Below are 21152 nucleotides of genomic sequence, written 5' to 3'. Positions count from 1 at the left end.
TTCCACAGAATCCCAGCTCAGCTACGCCCCATTCTGACATTTTGCTGCTGTAGTAAAGTGAATATGATCTGACATTTTTCCAGCATCAACCTGGAGTATTTTTTTCCCAGAGCCCTATATATTTCTAACCTTGCAAAGCAGATGGATTCTCACTGGCGAATCCATCTTGCAAAGCTCCCATCTGAATGTTTGGGCCCGGTTAGAGAGTGACAGGACCAATCAGCGACAAGGGACAGTATTTTCAGGTACGGCGAAGTCATAACTTAAGCAGACAGCAACAAGAGGCTGGTGCAATAATGGCGGAAGAGATTAGCGTGGATGCTGCTAAAGCGCCAGTTTTATTGCAACTTGACGACATTTCTTCATTAAAAGAAGAACAAAGAACAGCAGTGAGTTATTTTCTTCTCAAAAAAGACAAAAGTCGTGTCCTGACATGTCTACAGTCGCCATGGTTAGCGTTATGCAGTTCTCTATGGTGTTTACTTCTCAGTAGTGGTTCATCCAGTCACCCCTCTGCCCTCTCCCAAACACCATCTTTGGAAGGTTATATGGATGTGTGAAACAAATCCATCTGGAGTGCCAGGTTCACATATTTCCTGTGGAGGGCTCCAAAGTCATCTGGTGAAATTTAAGGGTCAGGCAAACACAGGTGATACTTAATAGAACTAATATGTTCTATCACATTAATGCCATTCTTATGTTTGTGTTTACTGGTGTTACATTTTTAAATTAAGCTTTGGTTGCAGTTGGGAGACGTGATTCTTCATCTGCTTTGGCACTTTGCGTGCTGTTCAAAGGTGCATCAGGAGGTTTGGAATTATGCTCACTCCAGTAAGGTTTATCAGCTAACTTCCTTTAAAGGGGACATATTTCACCCTTTTGAGACAAGTTTATATTGTTTTTAGAGGTCTCCAAAACATGCCTCTGAAGTTTGTTGCTAAAAAAAAAAAAAACACTCCAGTATTGGATTTTTATGTCTAAAAACCCCTCTGTTTCAGCCCTGTTCAGCACAAGCTGTTTCTTGTGTCTGTGGCTTTAAATGTTAATGCGCTGTCTCACTCTGCCCCTGACAACATCCCCCCTCATGTTAGACACTTTTATCCAAAGTCAAGGACCTGACTGGGATTTAAATCATCAATCTCCTAGACCAAAGTCAGCAGGGTAACCCACTGAGCCATCCAGCATCTTGGCATGAAAAAGTAATTTTTGCACAATATGTCCCCTTTAAATTGATGCATAACAACAGATGAACATCTGACAGTTCTGCATGCCACATTATGTACTGATTCTGTGCATGCCTCCTTTATACCTGCAGGTTCTAATCTAAGTGAAAGCTCCTCTAGCAGACTGTTTATGTTCTGGCAGCCCTGCTCCTAAAGTACATATGTTGTCCAGGTTTTTAATCATAGATATTAAACACATATATTTGGGAGGATTTTGCAGGCAGTTCAAAATGTTTAAAATCTGTGTATTTGAACTCCTCATGTTATCAGATAAAATAAGACAGAGGTCTGACTATTGAAGGGGATGAAACAAGTTTATGTCAGCACAAAGCTCCTGTAGTCTGGGTCAAACTAAGACTGCTTCTGGATTTTTGTCTGAACTCAAGTACAGACCACACTTTTGATCACCTACAGAGGTAATGTTAGTCTTATAAACATCCTACAACTGAAATATCGCCCTGCAACAGGTGCCCATTTCTCTGAAAGAGATTAAAATGAGAAAGCAGACACTATACCTGCTAGAATATTAAGACCACAGGTGAAAAATCGACTGCTCTGTTTGATGCAAACTGCTTAATTGCCACTCAAGAACTGAAAGCTCTGGCAAGAATTCAAACAGTAACTCCACCTGATGTCTATTTGATTACTTAAACCAGGGGTTCTCAACCTTTTCAGCCCCTGACCCCCAAAATAAAGGTGGCAGAGACCGGGGACCCCCACTGTACCTGAAGGTGGCTGAACACAGCCATGAGCATTCAAGAATACTCATGTGGAGACAAGGCCGTCCATAAGGGGATATAAAGGGGAGGGCTTTCTGGGGTCAAGCCAAACTGGGGCAACATGGGGGTCAGCAAACTCACAGTCTGTTGTAAAGATAAGCTGTGATATCCATATTTTATATTTAACCTGAAAAAATGACCACTCTTATCAATGAAACAAATCTATTTTTTTAAATCATTTGCCTGGTATAAAGCCTTCTTAAAAATGTAAATGTATTTTGTTAAAAAAAAACAAACAAACAAACAAAAAAAAACAAACAGGAATTAAAATGGGTTAAAAATTGAAAAAAAAGGATGAATAATGACAAAAAATGGTAGAAAAGGTGGTGAAGTTGGATCTTAAAAGTAGCAGAAATAGATTTGAAGTGGCAAAAATTATATAAGAATGGCAGAAAATAACTAAAAGAAGGGAAAAATAGGTTACAGTGGCAAAAATGGGGAAAAAATAGCGGTAAAAGGGAATTTAAAAGTGGCTGAAAAGGCTTTAAATTGGCAAAAATGGGTGGAAATCTGGTGGAATAGGAAGAAAAACAAATATAAACTGGCAAAAATTTGCTGACTGAGAAAGAAAAAATAGGCAGATACTGGCAGAAATTGGTTAATATGGCAAAAATGGGCATATCAGATTGTCAAATGCGGTTAAAATTGAACATAAAAAGTTGTAAAATGGGGTTAATAGTGGCAATAATGGGTCAACAGCGGCAACATTTGGCCAATATGGCAAGAATTGGTGTAGAAGTGGCCCAAACAGGCAAAAAAAGTGGTGGAAAGGGTTTAAAAAGGCAAAAATGTGTGTTAATGGCAAAATGTGTTAAAATTTGTGGGGAAAAATGATGAAAACTGGTTAAAATTTGGCAAAACTGGTGTAAAGTGGCAACAGTGGAATTCCAATTTTTTTTTGTTTTGTTTTTTGGGACTCTGGAGACCCCCTCTTAGTGTCTCGCGACCCCAAAGGGGGTCCCTACCCCGAGGTTGAGAACCACTGGCTTACAGAACCAAATGAAGCAGCACTCAGGATCTTCTCTGTAACAATAGCTCTCCTCACAGCAGCGAGCCGTGGAGCAGAAACCAGCCTGTGGATTCTGGCAGAGCAGACGAACCCTGCCGACTCCACCAACACTGTAAAATTTACAGCCGTCGAGTGTAATTAAACTGGCAGGGCTGTAAGTGGTGGTGGTGGGAGGGTGAGGAGTGAGGGGGTCAGAGGGTGCAGGAAGGGGGGGCAGGCTTTGGTGTCTGAGGTCTCATATTCAGTCTGACTGAATAGCTTCCTCTTCCTCCTCTATCTATTCATCCACATCTCTGTCTACCTGCAGATTGTGGAGATAAATCCTCTTCATATGAAAGCTCAGGAGCAGATGTCTGACTCTGATTAAAGGAAAATAGATGAGCTGGGATTATTGCAAACACAGAGACATTTAGAGGACAAAAGAAGACAGATAGAGGGGCATTAAAGAGCACTGAGTTATCACTGCTGCTAAAGGGCAGAACAGGACTGAAGTGACCTTATTCAGTTAGGGCACACTCACAGGAGGCCGTCTGCACAGGTACACAGCGTGGATATGACATAACTAAAAACTGCTGCCTAACATGACCGAGATATGAGATACACGAGCCAAATCCTACAAAAACCCAACAACTTACGGTGAAACTTACAGGAAATATCAGTTAAAACAATCTATAAAGCAAAATAAAACTACATTTAAATGACATTTTTAAAGATTCTGATGATTCAGTCCATGCTTATTGACTTTAAATTGGTTAAAAATGAACATAACTTGGTTTAAAAAGTCTCATAAGCATGTCATGATTAGTGGAGATTCTCCAGCTAAGACAGGAGGAGAAAGGATGGCCATGTCCTAAAGCATTGGGTCCCAACCTGGGGTTCGGTGCTTCTCGGGGGGGCGTCAAAGATCTCAGTGTGGTCGCAAGGCTTTGTCTGCTCAGAGGCTGCCAAAATTAGATTTGCAGATATTGACTAAACCCATGATAAAGCAGTTATTAAGTAGTTTATACAGAGGTCTTTTGATAAGAAAAGCATGCATATGCAATTTTTAGGTTTTTATCAGTGAAAGAATTAAATTCTTTGTAATTTTTTTTTTAATGGCAGTGTGTCACTTTTTCTTCTCTCGAGTCCTGGGAGGTCTCCACTTTTCTCAGGTACATGTAGGTGAGCTCCAAGGAAAAATGGTTGGGAACCACGGTCCTAAACCAGGGTGTCAAACTCAAGGCCCAGGGGCCAAATCTGGCCCGTGGTACAGTTACACCCGGATCATATTATATTTTTATCATAACTGACCCTAAAATAAAAGGTCTGCAGAATTCATCCAGTAAAAAACGTAAAGTTAACCTTGATGATGTCAAATATCCTTAAGTCATAAAAATGTGAAAAAATAAAGAGTACAAAGAGAAATTCATTTTTGTTTTCACTTCATATTTCCAGTTTTGAATTGCACAATTATGACTTCAATCTATTATTTGGACTTTATCCCATTAAAGCCTGAAAACACAAATTATAGCCAGAAAATTCTATTTTTTTGGGACTGAAATGTTTATTTAATTTTCTACTGAAATCCAAAACATTCCAAATTTCCATTTATTTTCATGTTAATATACTCTTCATGCTGCACCGATGCTGTAGGGATGCTCCAATAGGACACAACTGATTAAGCTGATTTTGTCACCATCACTTGCTTACGTTGCATGCTTTTAGGACACACTGTAAAAGTGTGAAGCAGTCGTAAATCAGAAATTGTCTGTTTCTAATCACTGTAGAAGCTGAAAGGATGACCTCAGTGTCTGTTTCACCACCTGCTGCTTCAAACAAATCCCAAAGATCCAACTGTCTAACTTTAAAAGTCCTCCCATCATCAAAAACCCTTCCACTCTGCCCTGAGCTTCATCAGACTACAGTCAGGATGACAGGGAGCAGATCTCTGATACCAGCTGGAGGAACCTGATCTGCATCAGGAGCAGATAAGTCCTCAGCTGATGCAGAGGAGTCTCCGACTCTGTTTCATGTCAAACAGATTCACATGCTGGAGCACAGAGATCCATCTGGTGCAGGTTTGATCCCCCTCTCTGATCCCCATCTCGGTGTTTTTGCTGCAGGAGTAGAGATAACATCCAGGAGAGGGGAACCCCGATAATCAGGAACTTTTGTTGTCAGGAGGAGAGCGGACGGTGTATGAATTTTCTGTCATGTGGTGGTTTTTATTATTAGGGTTAAAAGCTGAGGAGAAAGTGAGAGCTCTGTTCTGGATCAGCTTTATTGGAGATTTCCTCCTTTCTAAATGAAATTATCATGAGATTCAGCTACTGTTGACAAGGATAAGACCTTGAATTAACCCCATGGACGCAGAGAAATAACTAAAAGTGGTTTCCCCAGTAGGCAAAGGTCAGAAGTGTGGGAGTGGGCGACTGGGCTTGCAACCGATGTCTGAGAACAAAACAGGGCTGAGGTACAGCAACAGAACAGCAGCTTCACCTCAAGTAGAAGTTCTCTCTGAATTACGTCCCAGGATTATGCAGCATCTCCATGGCAACAATAACCATGTTATGCCTGTCCCCATCATGGTGGCTACTAACAAGACACACTCTTTACAAATGTAACAGGACTAGGTTTAAACCTGGTATATTGATGACTGCAACTATCTGGGATGCCTGTTTAAATGCCTCATTTGTTTCACATTTCTATCTGGTAAACCTCCCATAGACAGCGTTTGGGAAAGGGCAAAGCCTTTGAAAACAAACTCAGAGGGTGATTGGATGATTGTTCTGTCTGCCACATCTTTACTAGGCCTATCAGAGCAACAAAACACGTGATGTCATAGCCGCTACTGAGGAGTGAGCTCCATAGAGAACTGCATAACACGAAGCATGGTGACAGTAGACATGTCAGTACATGACTTTTGTCGTTTTTGAAAAGAAAACAACTCACTGCTGTTCTTTGTTCTTCTTTCAATGAAAAAGTTCTTCTAAAACTGACGCTTTAGCAGCATCCACACTAATCTCTTCCTCCTGAATAGCACTGATCTCTTGATGCTGCTCGCTTACTTCACGACCCAAAAGTACTGCCTCTTGACGCTGATTGGTCCTTTCACTTTCTAACTGGGTCCAAACGGTTCAGATGAGAGCTTTGCAAGAGGGATTCACCAGTGAAAAACAAGGAAACGGGCAAATCCATCTGCTTTGCAAGGTTAAGCAGCTCCTGGATACACTGGAAAAGCATTGCAAACCCATGCTAAAGCAGAGCGGGAAGGGGGCAAGAAATCTGTTCTGTCATGGAAAGCTTTCATTGTTCCCCCTGCCCTTGTTTCAATATAGAGAGGTTGTCCCGTTCTTGCTAAAGTGCCGCTGTGGCTAAGTCCGAGCTAATCACTCCACTAGCAGCGATTGTATACAAGCACTCACACAAGAAGTTACCCTTTCCCCATCACACACTCATGCCAAATTTTTATTTCATACAGAAACATGGTAACCTGACACGCCAGATGGATTTGTTTCACACATCTATCTGGGAAAGCTTCAATAGGAAACGTCTGGTAAAAGGCAGAGGATTTGAAAACAAACTCGGAGTGTGATTGGATGGACGTTCTCTCTGATCTCTACGGGCCAATCAGAGCAACAAAACACATGACGTGTCCTCAAGTTCTGAAAAAACTGGTGCTTTAGCAGCATCCACGCTAAGCTCTTCCTCCATAACTGCACCAGCTCTTGTTGCTGCTTGTTTATGTCACGACTCTGCTGCGCCTGAAAGTACTGCCCCTTGTCGCTGATTGGTCCTGTCACTCTCTAACCGGGCCCAAACGGTTCAGATGGGAGCTTTGCAAGATGGATTTGCCAGTGAAAAACAAGGAAACAGGCGTATCCATCTGCTTTGCAAGGTTACAGTTAAGTTGCAATCACCATATTTTATATTCAACCTGAATAAAAACAATTCTTAAAGCAACAAATATCTTTTTTATGCATTTGTGCCATAGTAGATAGTCTTAAATCTGCATTCTTTTTTCTTAAAAACAGAATTAAAATGGATTGAAAATAGCTAAAATGGGTTAAAATGGCAAAAAAAAAAAAAAAATGGTGGAAAAGGTGGTAAAATGGGATCTTAAAAGTAGAAGAAAAGGGTTAGGATGCCAAAAATAGTTAAGAGAGGCAGCAATAAATGGCAAAAAAAGGCACAAGAAGTGGTGAAAGGGGATTTAAGCGGCAGAAATGTCTGGAAACTTTGGTGAAATGGGATTTAAAAGTGGGAAAAAGTGGTTTAAAGTGGCAAAATGGGTTAACTAACCCCAAATTTCCATATACAGCGTGCGCGCCGCAGAACACCGGCGAATCGAACTGCAGAGCACTTCGCTCCCTCTCTAGTCTATCAGAGCATTTCCATAGTGGCGCTCTAGACTTGCAGCAGCACGTGCCTGGAGCGCCACTCCGCTCCGCCTCGTTTCAGATATGCTGCAGGTCTATTTTCAGTGCCGGCTGCTGCCAAACCTCTTAAATTCACCGTCGTTCAGAAAGCACCAACCACGGAAATCACAAGCGTAGAACATCCGGTTCTTTCAAAATAAAACACAATGCATGGGATCCCGATCGTAGATCATCACTTTATCAACATTATGTCTCATCCTGCAGCGAGAGCAAAGGGTCACAGAGAGGTCAGTGGGTCACAGAGCTACAGTGGCGTCATTGATGAGGAAAAGTTAACTTTTGGGGACAATTAGCCAAAGAATTTTGCATAAAACCACAGATCCTTTCAGCAAACATTCACCTTTTAACTTCCTAATATACTCGCTCAATGGACTTATACTGGAAAGGATGATAAATTAACCCAAAAGGTAAAATAGTCGGCTGTTGACATGCTATTCCTGCTTGAACTCACAGTTCTCCCGTGATCTCTTCCTGATGATCAGGGCTGCGCGTCACGGTGCTGCGTTCTAGACTCGCTTCCAGTGGGTGAGGTCGCTCGCCTTTCGGTCGGAGCAAACCTGCGGCGCTTTGGTGCGCGGCGCGCACGCTGTATATGGAAATTCGGGGTACGGCAGAGAACTTGGCAGAAGTGGGTAAAACTTGCAAAAATGGGCATAAAAATAGTCAAATGTACTTAAAATGAGTGCAAAAAGTGGTGAAAATAGGTTAATATCCATAATAATGGGTCAACAGAGACAACTAGATAAGCACTCGGAGAGCACAGACCTCCACCATTAGCCCTATCTCCCAACAGTGAAGAATCCTTTAAAAAACATTCCTAGATCCAGACGGTGATCTGGATCACTCCCAAAATCTAATTCGCCGATTACTCCTTTCCTTGTGGGGTGGAGTCACAGTGAAGCAAAGCACTGGCTTTGCTACATGTGGACTGTCATGATGGGAGCGTTGCCTGCCGGTGTCAACAGATGCACTGAGAGTCTCACCCATGGTCTCACCGGACGACTGGAAGTCATGGCAGAGGGTGAATATTCCTCTATTCCTCCCAGCATTGTGAGTATTCTCGCTAAAATTCGCTGTCTTTTTCTCTGTTATGCTCTGACTCGTCCCCTCGACCAGGCGTGTGTCTTTCAAACTCTATAAACTCCAAAACTTTGAATAGAAACACACCCAAAAATGCTGCTGGGATTGAAGTTACTCATGTCCGCCATCTCCTGGTGTAAAGTGGTAACAGTGCAGACCTCCACCATTAGCCCTATCTCCCAATAGTACAGAATCCTTTAAAAAATTCCTGAATCCAGATGGTGATCCGGATCACTCCCAAAATCTAATCAGTTCTTCCTTATGCCATTTCTGACATTTCCTGAAAATTTCATGAAAATCCATTCACGACTTTTTGAGTTATGTTGCTCACAAACTAACAAACCCATCTAATCCCATAACCTCCTTAGCGGAGGTAAAAATAGGTAGAAAACTGCAAGAATGGGAAAAACAGTCAGAAAAAAAGTCTTGGAAACAGATTAAAAATGACAAAAATTGGTTAAAATTGGCAAAAAATTGGTGGGGGAAGGTGATAAAAATGTGTGGCAAATAATAGTGACAAAATTGGGTGGGAAAAAACATTTTAAAAATATTGTTTGTTTTATTAAGGCACCTGGCGACCCAATCAAAGTGTCTCCCGACCCCAAATGGGGTCCCGACCACCACGTTGAGAACCACTGTTCTCAGCTAGAAGAGAAGGAGCGACTATAAAGATATGATCACAGAGTTTTAAAAGTAGGGATGAAGTTTTTCCTCTACTGATGGTTCTAAAGTTCATTTACACTGCTAACATCCGTCTCTGTTGTCTCTCTGACTTTGTTACATGGAAAGATGCCCCCAAAAATGTCCACTAGCTGTAATAATCTTATCAAAACGGGGAAGGGCCTCGTGTCAGTCTTTGCCAGGGGCTTCCAAACCACTGGAAAGAACCACAATCAGATAATCTAATGTCATTTTCTAACAGAGCAGGAGGAGGGAGTTCAGTCCCACGCGCACACGTGTGGCAGCTCGTGCGCAAAAACCACCACCACCTTCACATCCACCTTTCATTCATTCCCTATCCTATTATTCTCATTTCTCTGCTGCGCTGCGGGGCGAAGAAACCATATCCTATGATGCAATGCTGCTGTCAAAGAAAGGAGAGCGCGCTAACAGATCGCGAAAACCCAGGCTGGATCAGAGCGGTTTCCACTTTACAGCCTGTTTTTAACTTTAAAAGTGCGTTGATTATAACTTCTAGAGGCGCAAACAACAATTTAAGAGGAGATCGCTTTTAATCCAGCTTCCATTCAGAGTTTCAGATCCGTGCGTAACGTCCTCAATTTGATTTAAATGGCTCTGATTTTAACCCAAGTCACGCGGATTTATGTGAAGCAGAATATAAGTGCAAATAACATCTCTGCAGCGAATTCCAAGCGACCCAGAGTGGATTTTTGTGGCGCTTTTCCCTCCTAGTTTCTGCTAGAGGAAGCCTCGCAGGGGAGGTACAGGGAGGATAACCAGAGTTAAAACTGAAAAGCGAGTCTATTTTCAGCATCTTTAACCGCGCAAGGTCAGAATTAAAACGCTTCACAAAACCACAAAGGGCCCACTTTGCTTTAACTTTTTATTCCAAACTTAAAATTGTCATAAAAATCCAAATAAAGTCTTTGTGCTGAAGCGAAAGATTTAAAAGAAAAAAAAACACATTTGTGAGTGAGTTTTTGCGCACTGTGGATCTGAGACCAAGCTGAAGTTTCTTGTAGGGCTCAGGTAACATTTCGTTCGCAACCACATGACAGGAAACAAGAAAGAAAAGTGACTTTGATTGAGCTGTGGGTGAAGAGACGCGAAGGAGACGCGGCAGAATTAAAGACTCGGGTTTGGGTAGACTTTTACGCACGGTGGGTGCGCTGATGTGCCATACTGGTGCGTGATGTACCCAGTTTTTGAGAAGTGTCTGTATAGTTTAGACTAAGTAAAAAGTTTGATACTATTGTTTGCATTAATATGATGAAGCTGGTTAAAAAAAAAATCAGACCTAAAGCTTGGTGAAAGGAGTTTTTTAACTGTTTATATTGTGCTTATTGACCCAGGATAATCCAGTTTAACTTAGGCTAAATCGGTGAGTTTGATTTAATTTTTTTATATTATTTAGGAGAAAATACGTGGAGCAGATGATATGGTTGATAAAATGGTCACAAAAACTGAAGTCCTGGGAGCTAATTTTTGGCAGTCATGTTTTTAATGACCAAATTTGGCAGGAAAGTGAAACTTTTTCCTCGCTCCATGTCAGTGCCATCCATTTTTCAAAACACTGTCAAAATATTTGTGCCATTGATAAACATTGTTTGCATTAATATGACGATTCTGGTTTTTAAAACCAGACCTTAAACTAGGTAAAGGGATTTTTTAACCGTTTATATTGTGCGTAATGATCAAAGATAATCTAGTTTAACGTTTAAGGCTAAATGGGGGATTTTGGTTTCATTCATTTATGTTATTTCGGAGAAAACAGTTAAAGCAGATGATATTAATACATGTTTGGTGAAATGGTTTAAGTCCTGGGAGCCAATATTTGGCATTGTCATGTTTTTAATGACCAAATACTGCAGGAAAGTGAAACTTTTTCCTCGCTCCATCCATTTTTCAAAACACTGTCAAAATATTTGAGCATCATAGCCAGTGTACTCTCTTTTTGGTTGAAAATATGACTGAGGATCGACAGGTTTTTAAACCTTTTGCATCCTCTGATCATTAAAATAATAATAGGAGTTTTGATTCCTTTATAAACACGTGGTTTATAAGAGCATAGACCAGGCAGAAAAGCACAATGCAAGGGAATGTTGCCAACGTTTTTGGACAGTTTAGACACTGTGTAGGAGTTTGCCTTCATTTGTCAATGATTAAAAATGAATAAAGTGGCCAAAACTGGGTATCTATGACATCTCTTTCTGTTGGCATTGTATCTAACAGGTTTCATTTTTACTGTTACCCCATTGAAGCTTAAAATTGTGTTTTTATGAGAACCATTTGTTCTGCATTTGCATGAAAAAAATATTCAGATAGATGTCATATATTGACAATTATCTAAAAGCTATATCGCTATATCGCCCAGCCCTAGTTTGGGTAGATTTTTACGCACGGTGGATGCAGTGATGTACCATTAAGAAGTAGTGTGATTTCCTTTCATCTTACCTGTAATTAGCGGAGAGGAGGACCGAGGAGAGAGGAGCAGCAGCAGAGAGCAGAATAAAAACCTACAGGTGGACCAGGAGAGAGGGATCGAGCACAGGAGCAACATCCTTCAAGAGAAAATTTGGCTTTAAAAAGAGGAAGAAGCAGAACAAAACAATCCAAGAAGATCCACGTTAGGAGTTCGTTTGTTTTTACTCCGGTGGGTGGTAAATGTTCTCAGTTTTTCCGTCTGCACTGAAATGCAAAGCGACAATCAGGCAGACGCGCGGCATTAAAATGACAAAGACGCGCCGACGAGCAGCAGACAGCGCGGCTGCTCATGTCAGGAGGGGAGAATCAAGAGTCCTGGGATGAGATTAAAACTTTTGATCATGCTGAAATCCTGCACATGAGAGGATCTTTGAGGTAGCAGTGGATGGTAAAATTGTTTGAGAGGAGATTTCGCTCCAGTCCGGCAGTCAAAACTGAAGTGTCCGATGTAATCAGAGCGCAGGACGCACACGGTGCCGAAAACCAACCCAGACCCCCTTCAATACAGGATACTTTCCAGGAGTAGAGCCGTCCAGATTTGCGCTCTGAATCCAAAAGAGTCCGTTTGGCGCGTGGATGCTCTATGCAGACAAAAACAGCGCTCTGAATCAAAGTGTCCGGTATAATCTGGGCAAAAAAACGCAGACTTTAAGAGCTGGAAAGACTAAAACAGTTCCTATTCCTGTCAGTAAATGAAGTATCTCCAGGGGCAGACGCGTCTAAATCTGCGCATGGATGCTCCCTGCAGACAGTCCAGGACGCAGCAGAGGACTGCACACCCTCTCTCTCTCTCTGAGCAGTGTAAACCAGCCTCCTCTCCTCCCTCTCTCGTATTAAAGCAGACCTGTGGTGTCGGAGCACCACAGAGCCACAAAGTCCAGCCTCCTCCTGAAAGCCAGGACCTCCTCCTCCTGCCTCCAGAGCAGAGCCTGTGCGCTCCTCTGGTCTCCTGCAGACTTCTCCCACAGCTCCTTTTGTTATTTAAAGGTTTTAATAATCACTCTCTGTGCTCCTATCTGCCACTGTCTGTCTGCTGCCGATCCCCTGTGAGCTGTAAAGTCAGTGTGTGTGTGTGTGTGTGCGTGTGTGTGCGCATTGGGATCCAGTTTCATTACCAACAAACCAGGGGAGCTACATGTGCTTTATGTCTTGGAGCTGTAAATGTAAGAGCAGAGGAAGGATCCTAGGCCAGTGCATCATTTCTGTCTCCTGCAGAAGCACAAAAACAGGGTCAGATTTCTTTGAAATTTCTTAAAATGCGTAAAAATGTAAACATTTTTGATTTCTAAAACATCTCTGAGAAGATTTAAGAGGATTAACAGAGAAAAGCATGCTTCCTGCAGACTTTTTCTATACTTTAGTCCAGTAATTCTCAACCTTAGGGTCAGGACCCCCGTTGGGGTCGCGAGACACTGAGAGACGGTCTCCAGATGCCCTAAAAAACTAAGAATGTTTTTTAAAATTACACTCTTGCCACTTTACACCAAATTTGTCACATTTTTTACCCCTTTCCATCATTTTCTCACCAATTTTAACACATTTTTGCCATTTAAAACCTATTTTGGTCAGTTTTAAACTTTTTCCACCACTTTTTCTGCCTGTTTTTGCCACTTCTAAACCAATTCTTGCCATTATTGCTACTATTAACCCCTTTTTACACCCAATTCTTTCAATTTTAACCACATTTCACCATTTGATATGCCCAATTTTGGTGGTTTTAACCAATTCATGCTGATATCTGCCTATTTTTCCTTATCAGTTAACCCTTTTTTGCCAGTTTATATCAATTTCCACCCATTTTTGCCAATTTAAAGCAATTTCAGCCACTTTTTGACTCCCGTTTACCACTATTTATGCCCACTTTTGCCACTTTAACCCATTTTTGCTACTTTTGAAATTTAACCTCACCACTTGTTAACCCATTTTAGCCATTATTGCAAACTTTTTTTTTTTTTTGAGATTTACATTTTGAAGCAGGCTTTTTACTACACATATGAATAAATAAAGATATTTGTTTCTTTGATGAGAGTGGTTATTATTCAGGTCAAATATAAAATATGGATATCACAGCTTAACTTTACAATGGACCATGATTTTGCTGACTCCCAGTTTGGCTGGGCACCAGAAACCTTCCCCTTTAACCCCCCTAATGGGCAGCCTTGTTTGCACGTGACTATTCTTGATTGTGCATGGCTGTGTTCAACCACCTTCAGGTACAGTGGGGGTCCCCGATCTCTGGCACCTTTATTTTGGGGGTCGCGGGCTGAAAAGTTTGAGAGCCACTGCTTCAGCCTACACTTTTCCTTTTATTGTTTTTGATTCTGACCGTGCAACCACTTTGCACAAAGAGCTTAAGCTTTAACTCGTGTTAACTCCACTTGAGAAACTTGATTCAGTTGAAATTTACAAATGACTCGATTTTTCAAGTTGGTCAAACCATTTTATTTTGCAATGCACCAACACACTGCTGTTTATGTAAGTTTGGTCTAAGGCTATGATTCCCAAAGTGAGGCCCCTAGGTGGGGCCTGAAGCAATAACAGGGGTGGGGGAGCCTGGCAAGGTTACCTGAAGGTGGTTGAACACAGCCATGCACATTCTAGAATAGTCATGTGCAGACAAGGCCATCCATTGGGGGGGGGGGGGGGCTTTCTGGGGCCCAGCCAAAATAATGGTCCATTGTGAAGTTAAGCTTTGGTATTTTATATTTAACATGAATAACAAACACTCTTATCAAAGAAACACATTCTAATTCATTTGTTTAGTAAGCAGTCCTCTTAAAAATGTAAATCGTTTTGTTAAAAACAAAATTAAAATATGTTGAAAAATAGCTAAAATGGGTTAATAATGGCAAAAAATTGCCTGAAATGGCATTGAAGTGGCTAAAATTGGTGTAAATTTGGTCAAATGGGCTAAAAATTGATATAAACTGGCAACAAAAGGGTTAGCTGAGGCAGAAATTGTCTGAAACTGGCAAAAATAGGCATATCAAATTATGAAATGTGGCATAAAAAGTGGTTAAAGGGGTTAATAATGTTTCAACAGAGCCAACAGTAGGCAGAGAGATGCAAGATCTGGTTTAGAAGTGGCAAAAACAGGCAGGAAAAAGTGGTGGAAAGGGTTTAAAATGACAAAAAAAGGGTTTTAAGTTGAAAAAAGTGTTAAAATTGGCAAAATGGTGAGAAAATGGCTTAAAATTAAGCAGAATTGGTGTAAAGTGGCAACAGTGTGATTCAAACATGTTCTTAGTTTTGTTAAGGCATCTGGAGACCCCCTCTCAGTGTCTCGTGACCCCCATCGGGGTCCCAGCTCCAACATTGAGAACCACTGGTTTAGGGTGCAGTGGCCCATTCTTTTAATTAAGAAACTTTGTCTAGTTCTGATAAAACTCAGCAAAGCTATAACAAAGATCGAGGCATTTGAGGACGCCATGGATACTGCCACCAAATCTGTGTCTGTGAGAGCGTAGAAGTTGTGGAGTTGTTCACCTACCTTGGTAGTCCATTGATCCGCTGACTTCAGGGCTGAGATAAGCTGCAGACTTGGGACTGTGTGGCACTCATGGTATCTGAGCATGCAGACTAAAGTTCCTCCAGGTCTTACTGTACTCTCATGAGGCCAGGATGCTTACTGAAGGCCAGAGGCATCATCTTGACGACTTCTCTTCGGGGGATTTTTGGGTGTCGTTGGCAAGACTGCGTGTCTAATGTTGGTTGCGAGTAAAATTATATGTACAAGTTAATTACATGTAAAGTCAATGTAAAGATGTGAGCAGATGTGAGTTTGCCTAGGGCGGCGCTAATGCTGCAAATGTGTGGCACAAATTGAATGAATAATTCACTAACTTTATTCGCTTCTTCACAAGAGTTGAAAAATTTGAATTCAGCTGCACCACAGTGGCCAGTCAGCATGGAGATCCTCCAATGACATGTATAAAAAGACACTATTAGATCCCTGAAGGACCAGCCTGGAGGGGAGGAGTTTCATTTAACCAGAAAATGGAGGAGAAACTTGTGGAGTCTGTCTGTGGCTACCCTCAGCTTTACAACACAACATGTCTGTCCTATCGGCAAGGGAATAAAAAGCAGCTTGCATGGAGGAAAGTGAGCGAGGAGGTTGGATTGCCCAGTAAGTTGTGAAAACATTTCTCTGTCACCTGATTTCAGCCGAATGCTACCAGGTTAGCACCATGGTTAGCACTACGCACTCTCCATGTAGTTAAGCTTAGCCATGTTTGTAGGCAACAGATTGAAACACTGGATGTGGGGAAAGTCTTTTGCATTTTTTGGGCACTTTATAAATGTGTGTAAGTGAAGCGGTTATTTGCCTGAATTAAAAAAAAACTCTCTAAATCTCTTTATTTGGGAATAGGTGATCATTCACACCTGGTGTGAACACAACATAATGCTGACACCTCAGGAGAGCGAAGATGGGTCAGCTGCTGGAGCATCAGCTGGCATGCCTTACCAGGTCTGCTCCAGCTCACAGCATACTGGTCAGGACCTGTTGGACTGGACAGGTGTCATAGAAAGGTCAACTGGGAGTATACCTGGAGGCATGGGTCATGAGGCTGGCGCAGGCCTGGATAACGGCCACCAGGAGGCCAAGTACAGGGCCAAGGTTGACAGGGCCAACTGTTGAACCAGCATATGCTTCCATATGTGACTTGACTATAGCTGCATGCATGCTAATCTCTTTACTGGCTGCCATTGTTTACAGGCTTGCAGTACAATTAAACCATACCTGTAGCCACCACCTCATTCTCCTTAGAGGATGCTGATTGGTCTGCTCATTTTTTGCAAGATAGACACTAAGATAATGACTCAACGGGCCTTGAAAGAGTCTATCATATCAGTTTCAGACATGCAGTCCTGAAAATTTCAAGAACATTTCAGGTGGCTTTTATCCTGTAATGCTCCTGGGTTGTTCATTCACACATACATCTTACAGTCGGAGACCTTCCCTGCTGGACAGAAGTAAGTTAGAGAGATAAATCTGTTTGTGTGCATTCATACATGCAGCTCACCATTAGTATTATAGGCCGTTTTTAGGAGTCTTGTGCATGTGTTAAAAAAATGGGAGGGATTTTTTCTTCCAACAAAGGCTGACATATGCAAAACACAAGCTAGCCTCTTGTAAGATTTCTTCACAAAATCCTGAAATGAAAGTTAAAATAATGAAACATGCAGCTTTGCTTTGTGCAAACACTCCAGGATCTAAACTCTGCTCCCATAAATCTGCAGTCTGTAGTCACATTAACGTCTTCTGTGACAGATGAGGAAGACTGCCTCTTTAAAGTGCAGCCCGTCAGAAGCTCAGACGGGAGGAAAGGAGAGTCTTCAAAGAAATAATTAGGACCCACCCAGCAGCTTTTAAGTGAGCGTCAGACGTCGCTCCATCTGAGGCGTTGCAGCACGCTGGAAACACACACAGGAGCCACACACGGCTGATGTGTGTGTGTGTGTATTGAAAGGACAGGAAGCTGAGTGTCAGAAGAGGAGCGTTCAGTAGGTTTGTGTTATTCTACAGAGAAAGTCTGAGCGTGGATGAGAGAGCGGTTTGATGAAAAGTCTAGGAATGAGTGTGGTTGGGTGAGGTGATACTTTGGAGATGATAACCACTAGATGGCAACAGAGAGAGGGAGGGGGTGACCTGCTCTGACCGCAAACACACACACTCAAATCTCAGAGGAGCTGAAAGTGAGAGAGTGGAGGAGTTCAGCCTTTGCTCAGAACACTACAGAAGTCAGTAGCCATACTCTGCTGAAAATTTCTAGAAGATTTCAGGCAGCCTGCCTGAAGTGCTCAGTCAAACCTCAGCAGGAGATTTTCCCTACTAGATGGAGGGTCTCACAATTCAAACAATGACAATAAGGCCCTGTCCACACGGAGACGAAAACAATATATTGCTGTTTCATTTTGAAAAAGTTTTCTGTACAGATGGGATCGTTTCAGGAAATATCCGCGTAACCACAGAACCACTGAAAACGACTGAAAACGCTGTAGTGCCTGTACGTGGCGCTGTAACGCTGCCATGGAAATGCATTAAAAAAGAGAAGAAGATCACAGCAAACTGCCCCAAACTTTCTTCTAGCTGCCTTCCTGGTTGTTCTCGGTGTTGGATTTAAGAACAAATGGTGTGTGCGTTTTGCGGTGGTGGTAAAAGAGCATCAAATTTTGCTGTAAAAGCCATAATACGCTCAGTCGCTTTTGCAGCACGAACACATCCCTGTAGTCCGCCATGTTTGTTTTGGTTGGACCCGCGCAGGCGCATTAAGGGAGCTACGCTGTGTGTGACGTAATCATTTCAATAAAGATGCGGATAGCCGTCCACACGGAGACGAAACGGTAGTCGTTTGTGGATTTATGCACTCTGGGACCCGTTTTCGAAAAGTATCATTTACAGTCACCCAAACACCGTTTCCGTGTGGATGAAACGCCGATACGACAAAAAACTTTTGCGAATATGCCCGAATTCATCTCCATATGGACGGGGCCTTAGAGGTGGGGGATTTTTCCCCTCCAGAGTCCCCTGAAGCAGGCTGTGGAGTGGTGGTGGATCGTGGTGGTCCTGAGACTATTGTTTGGGCCATTTGCTCCAGCACCGACTTACTAAAGCCGTAGCTCTCAGAGCTGAAGCATTGCAGGAGAGGATGGGAGTGGTCTCTGGATGGTGAAGTCAGTTAGAGGGGGTAACATAGAGTGGTGCAGGAATGAGTCCTAAAACATGGAAGTAAGTTAGCGTTTTAGCGCTTCTGATTCCCTCGTCTGAAAGTCTAAGGGATTTTTGAATGAGTTTTCAGTTCAATGCCTGAAATAAGGTCTGTGGTGAACACAAGCTCAAGAGAGTTTAAAGTTTTATCCTACAACATAAAATACATCTGAAACGTGCCCCACCTTTGATTGGTGTATCTTTTCACGTCTTAATAAAGGCGGTTGCTAAAAGACAGCTAACAAGGACTGCAGCGTTTGTTGGGGAGATTAAACACCATCATCCGAAGCGTGACAACTGAGCCTGCCATTCACCTGTATCCGCGGGGGATAACGTAAAATTCAGTCGATCATGTTGTAGTTCAATGCAGCATGACATTAGCTTTTACTTTTATGAGTTAGATTAGCGAACCAGATGTGATGCTTCTGTTATCAATGTGAAGATTATCTTTATGAGCAAAAAGTGTAAGTTCCATAAACTTTTATTGGACACAGAGCTTATTTTCAGCAATAATCTGAAAGCCCACTGATAAATCCCATAGGCTCAGTGCCGAGGGAACCCATGCGATGCAAACTTCCGGGTTTGCCTACAAAATGACGTCACAACTGCACCACTCTATTCTACCTTTTCTAAGAGTTTGTGACGTTCCTACGTCACATATGTCCCGCCTTCTCAAGAAAGATTTTTAAAGCAGATGTCTGTTTGAGCTAATTAAAAGATGTAAAATGCTGATTTTGATCAGTTTGGCGCAAATGTCAAAAATAACACCAGCATTGATGTGTTTTATCATAATTCAGTCAGATACCTTAGTATACAGCTGGAAAAAATGTTAAAGTGTTCAGTACTTCTTTAAAAGTTGCAGAAATTGGCAGACAAGGTGATAAAATGGGATTAAAAGAGGCAAAAATGGTTTCAAAGATGCAAAAATGTTGTGCAAGAAGAAAAATGTGTTAGCACAGGCCAAGAAATAAGCAGATAGTGGCAAAATGGGTTCAAAGTGGCACAAGCCAGCGGAAAAAAATGTTTAAAGGGGTTTAAAGTGGCAAAAAATGGGCATGACAAGTAGTAAAATGTGGTTAAAATGGGCATAAAAATGTTGCAAAATGGTTAAACGTGGCACCAGAGGCAACAATAGGTGCAAAGTGACAAAAACTGGCAGAATAAGTTGTGGAAAGGGTTTAGAAGTTGCAGATATTGCCAGAAAAAGGTGGTAAAATGGGCTTAAAGTGGTGTTAATGGTTTAAAAGAGGCAAAAACATTCTTCAAGGGAAAAAATGTTGTAACTCAGGCCAAAAATAATCAGAAAGTGGCAAAATGGGTACAAAGTGGCATAAGCAAGCAGAAAAAATATGAAAAGGGGTCTAACGTGGCAAAAATAGGCATGGCAAGTAGTGAAACGTGGTTAAAGTGGACATAGAAATGTTGAAAATGGGTTAAAAGTGGCAACAAAGGCAACGGTACATGTAAAGTGACAAAAACAGAAAAGTAAAGTTGTGGCAAGGGTTTAAAAGTTGCAGAAATTGGCAGAAAAGTTGGTGAAATGGGATTAAATAGTGGTGAAAATGGTTTGAAAGAAGTTAAAATGGGTTCAAAGTGGCAAAAACAAGTGGAAAAATTTGAAAAGGGGGTTAAAGTGGCAAAAATGAGCATGGCAAGAATTGAAATGCAGTTAAAATTGGCAAAAATGGGCATAAAAATATCTAAATTGGGTTAGTAGTGGCAACAGAAGATGGGAAGTGAAATTTCCAGATTGAGGACTATTTTTAAAGCAAAATAAGTGAAGGCCCATAAAGTTTTGTTTTTCATTGCATCTAAACACACATTGACATCTGGAACATGTGACGGCTTACACAATCTAATCTCAAGTATTCTTAAGGCTTTTGTTAAAAGTAGGATCGTTCTAAGTTCTCTTGTGTGTTTTAATCCCTCAAGAACAGGATGCTCAGTGATTTAGAAGCTGTGATGGGTTAACAGAGACTGGGTGGAGAAATGAAGAAGCGTTTATGGCTTTGACAGAAAGAAAGAAAGAAGGATCAGAATCACATTTATGCTTTCAACATCAAGTCTAGTAACACCCAGAAAACCACCAGCTCATCCAGGTCCTGGACCCGGCAGACACGAGTGGTTTAGACATTCTGAGGTAACCTCTGAGAAAATCCAGACTGAAGAATCACTCAAATGTCCCAGACAGGACAATCCAACACTCTTCTCCTCCTGAAGAACTCATCCATGTTAGATTAAGTTTTCAGAATGACTGATGTAGTCACATGTCCCGTCCCTAAACCCCCAGAGAGGAACACAAACAGAGCTAAAAATAGAAAATTGCTGTTTGTAGGAAGTTAAACAATACAAGAAGAGAACAAACTATAGATTTCCACATAATGATTGAGTTTCAGCAGGACTGACCTGCAGGGAACGGCGTCCTGCGTCAGACTGGCTGCAGACGGGAGGGGGGCCCGGCGGCCCTGAGGTTAAAGCGCCCTGCAGTCGGTAGGTCTGGCTCTGAGAGGCTGAGAGGGGAGGAGGGGGAGAGGTTGGACCCAGCTGTCTGACTCAAACAATGCTAACAGCCTGTTTCCAACACGCTTTTCAGGAACCAAGAAGGCTTTCCAAGAAACCCAGAAGCCGTACTGGTGTTTGAACCGGAGGTACCAGCGAGGAAACCGAGCGCCCTGTCCACAGGTTTCCTTTAAAGGCTGTTTTTGGGGAACACTTCCTGGTAATGTTCAGGACATTCCTAATCTTGGAAACCCATCGATAAGGATAGTT

At 42.0% G+C, this 21152-nt stretch overlaps 1 protein-coding gene across 1 annotated transcript in view; it reads right to left on the bottom strand.

The window, feature by feature from the left end:
• The window catches only part of bmper (BMP binding endothelial regulator), a 62482-nt gene extending 50017 nt beyond the window's left edge, over positions 1 to 12465 (bottom strand). The window contains exon 1 of the mRNA XM_041794040.1: positions 11645 to 12465. Coding sequence (XP_041649974.1) covers positions 11645 to 11750 — 106 coding nt within the window. The 5' untranslated portion in view covers positions 11751 to 12465. The remainder of the gene's footprint in view (positions 1 to 11644) is intronic.
• Positions 12466 to 21152: the final 8687 nt, after the last annotated feature.

This window comes from Cheilinus undulatus, linkage group 8 (genome assembly GCF_018320785.1).
Source record: "Cheilinus undulatus linkage group 8, ASM1832078v1, whole genome shotgun sequence".
Taxonomy (NCBI): domain Eukaryota; kingdom Metazoa; phylum Chordata; class Actinopteri; order Labriformes; family Labridae; genus Cheilinus; species Cheilinus undulatus.
Note: the sequence above shows the minus strand (reverse complement) of the source record. Positions and strands in the feature narration are given on the sequence as shown.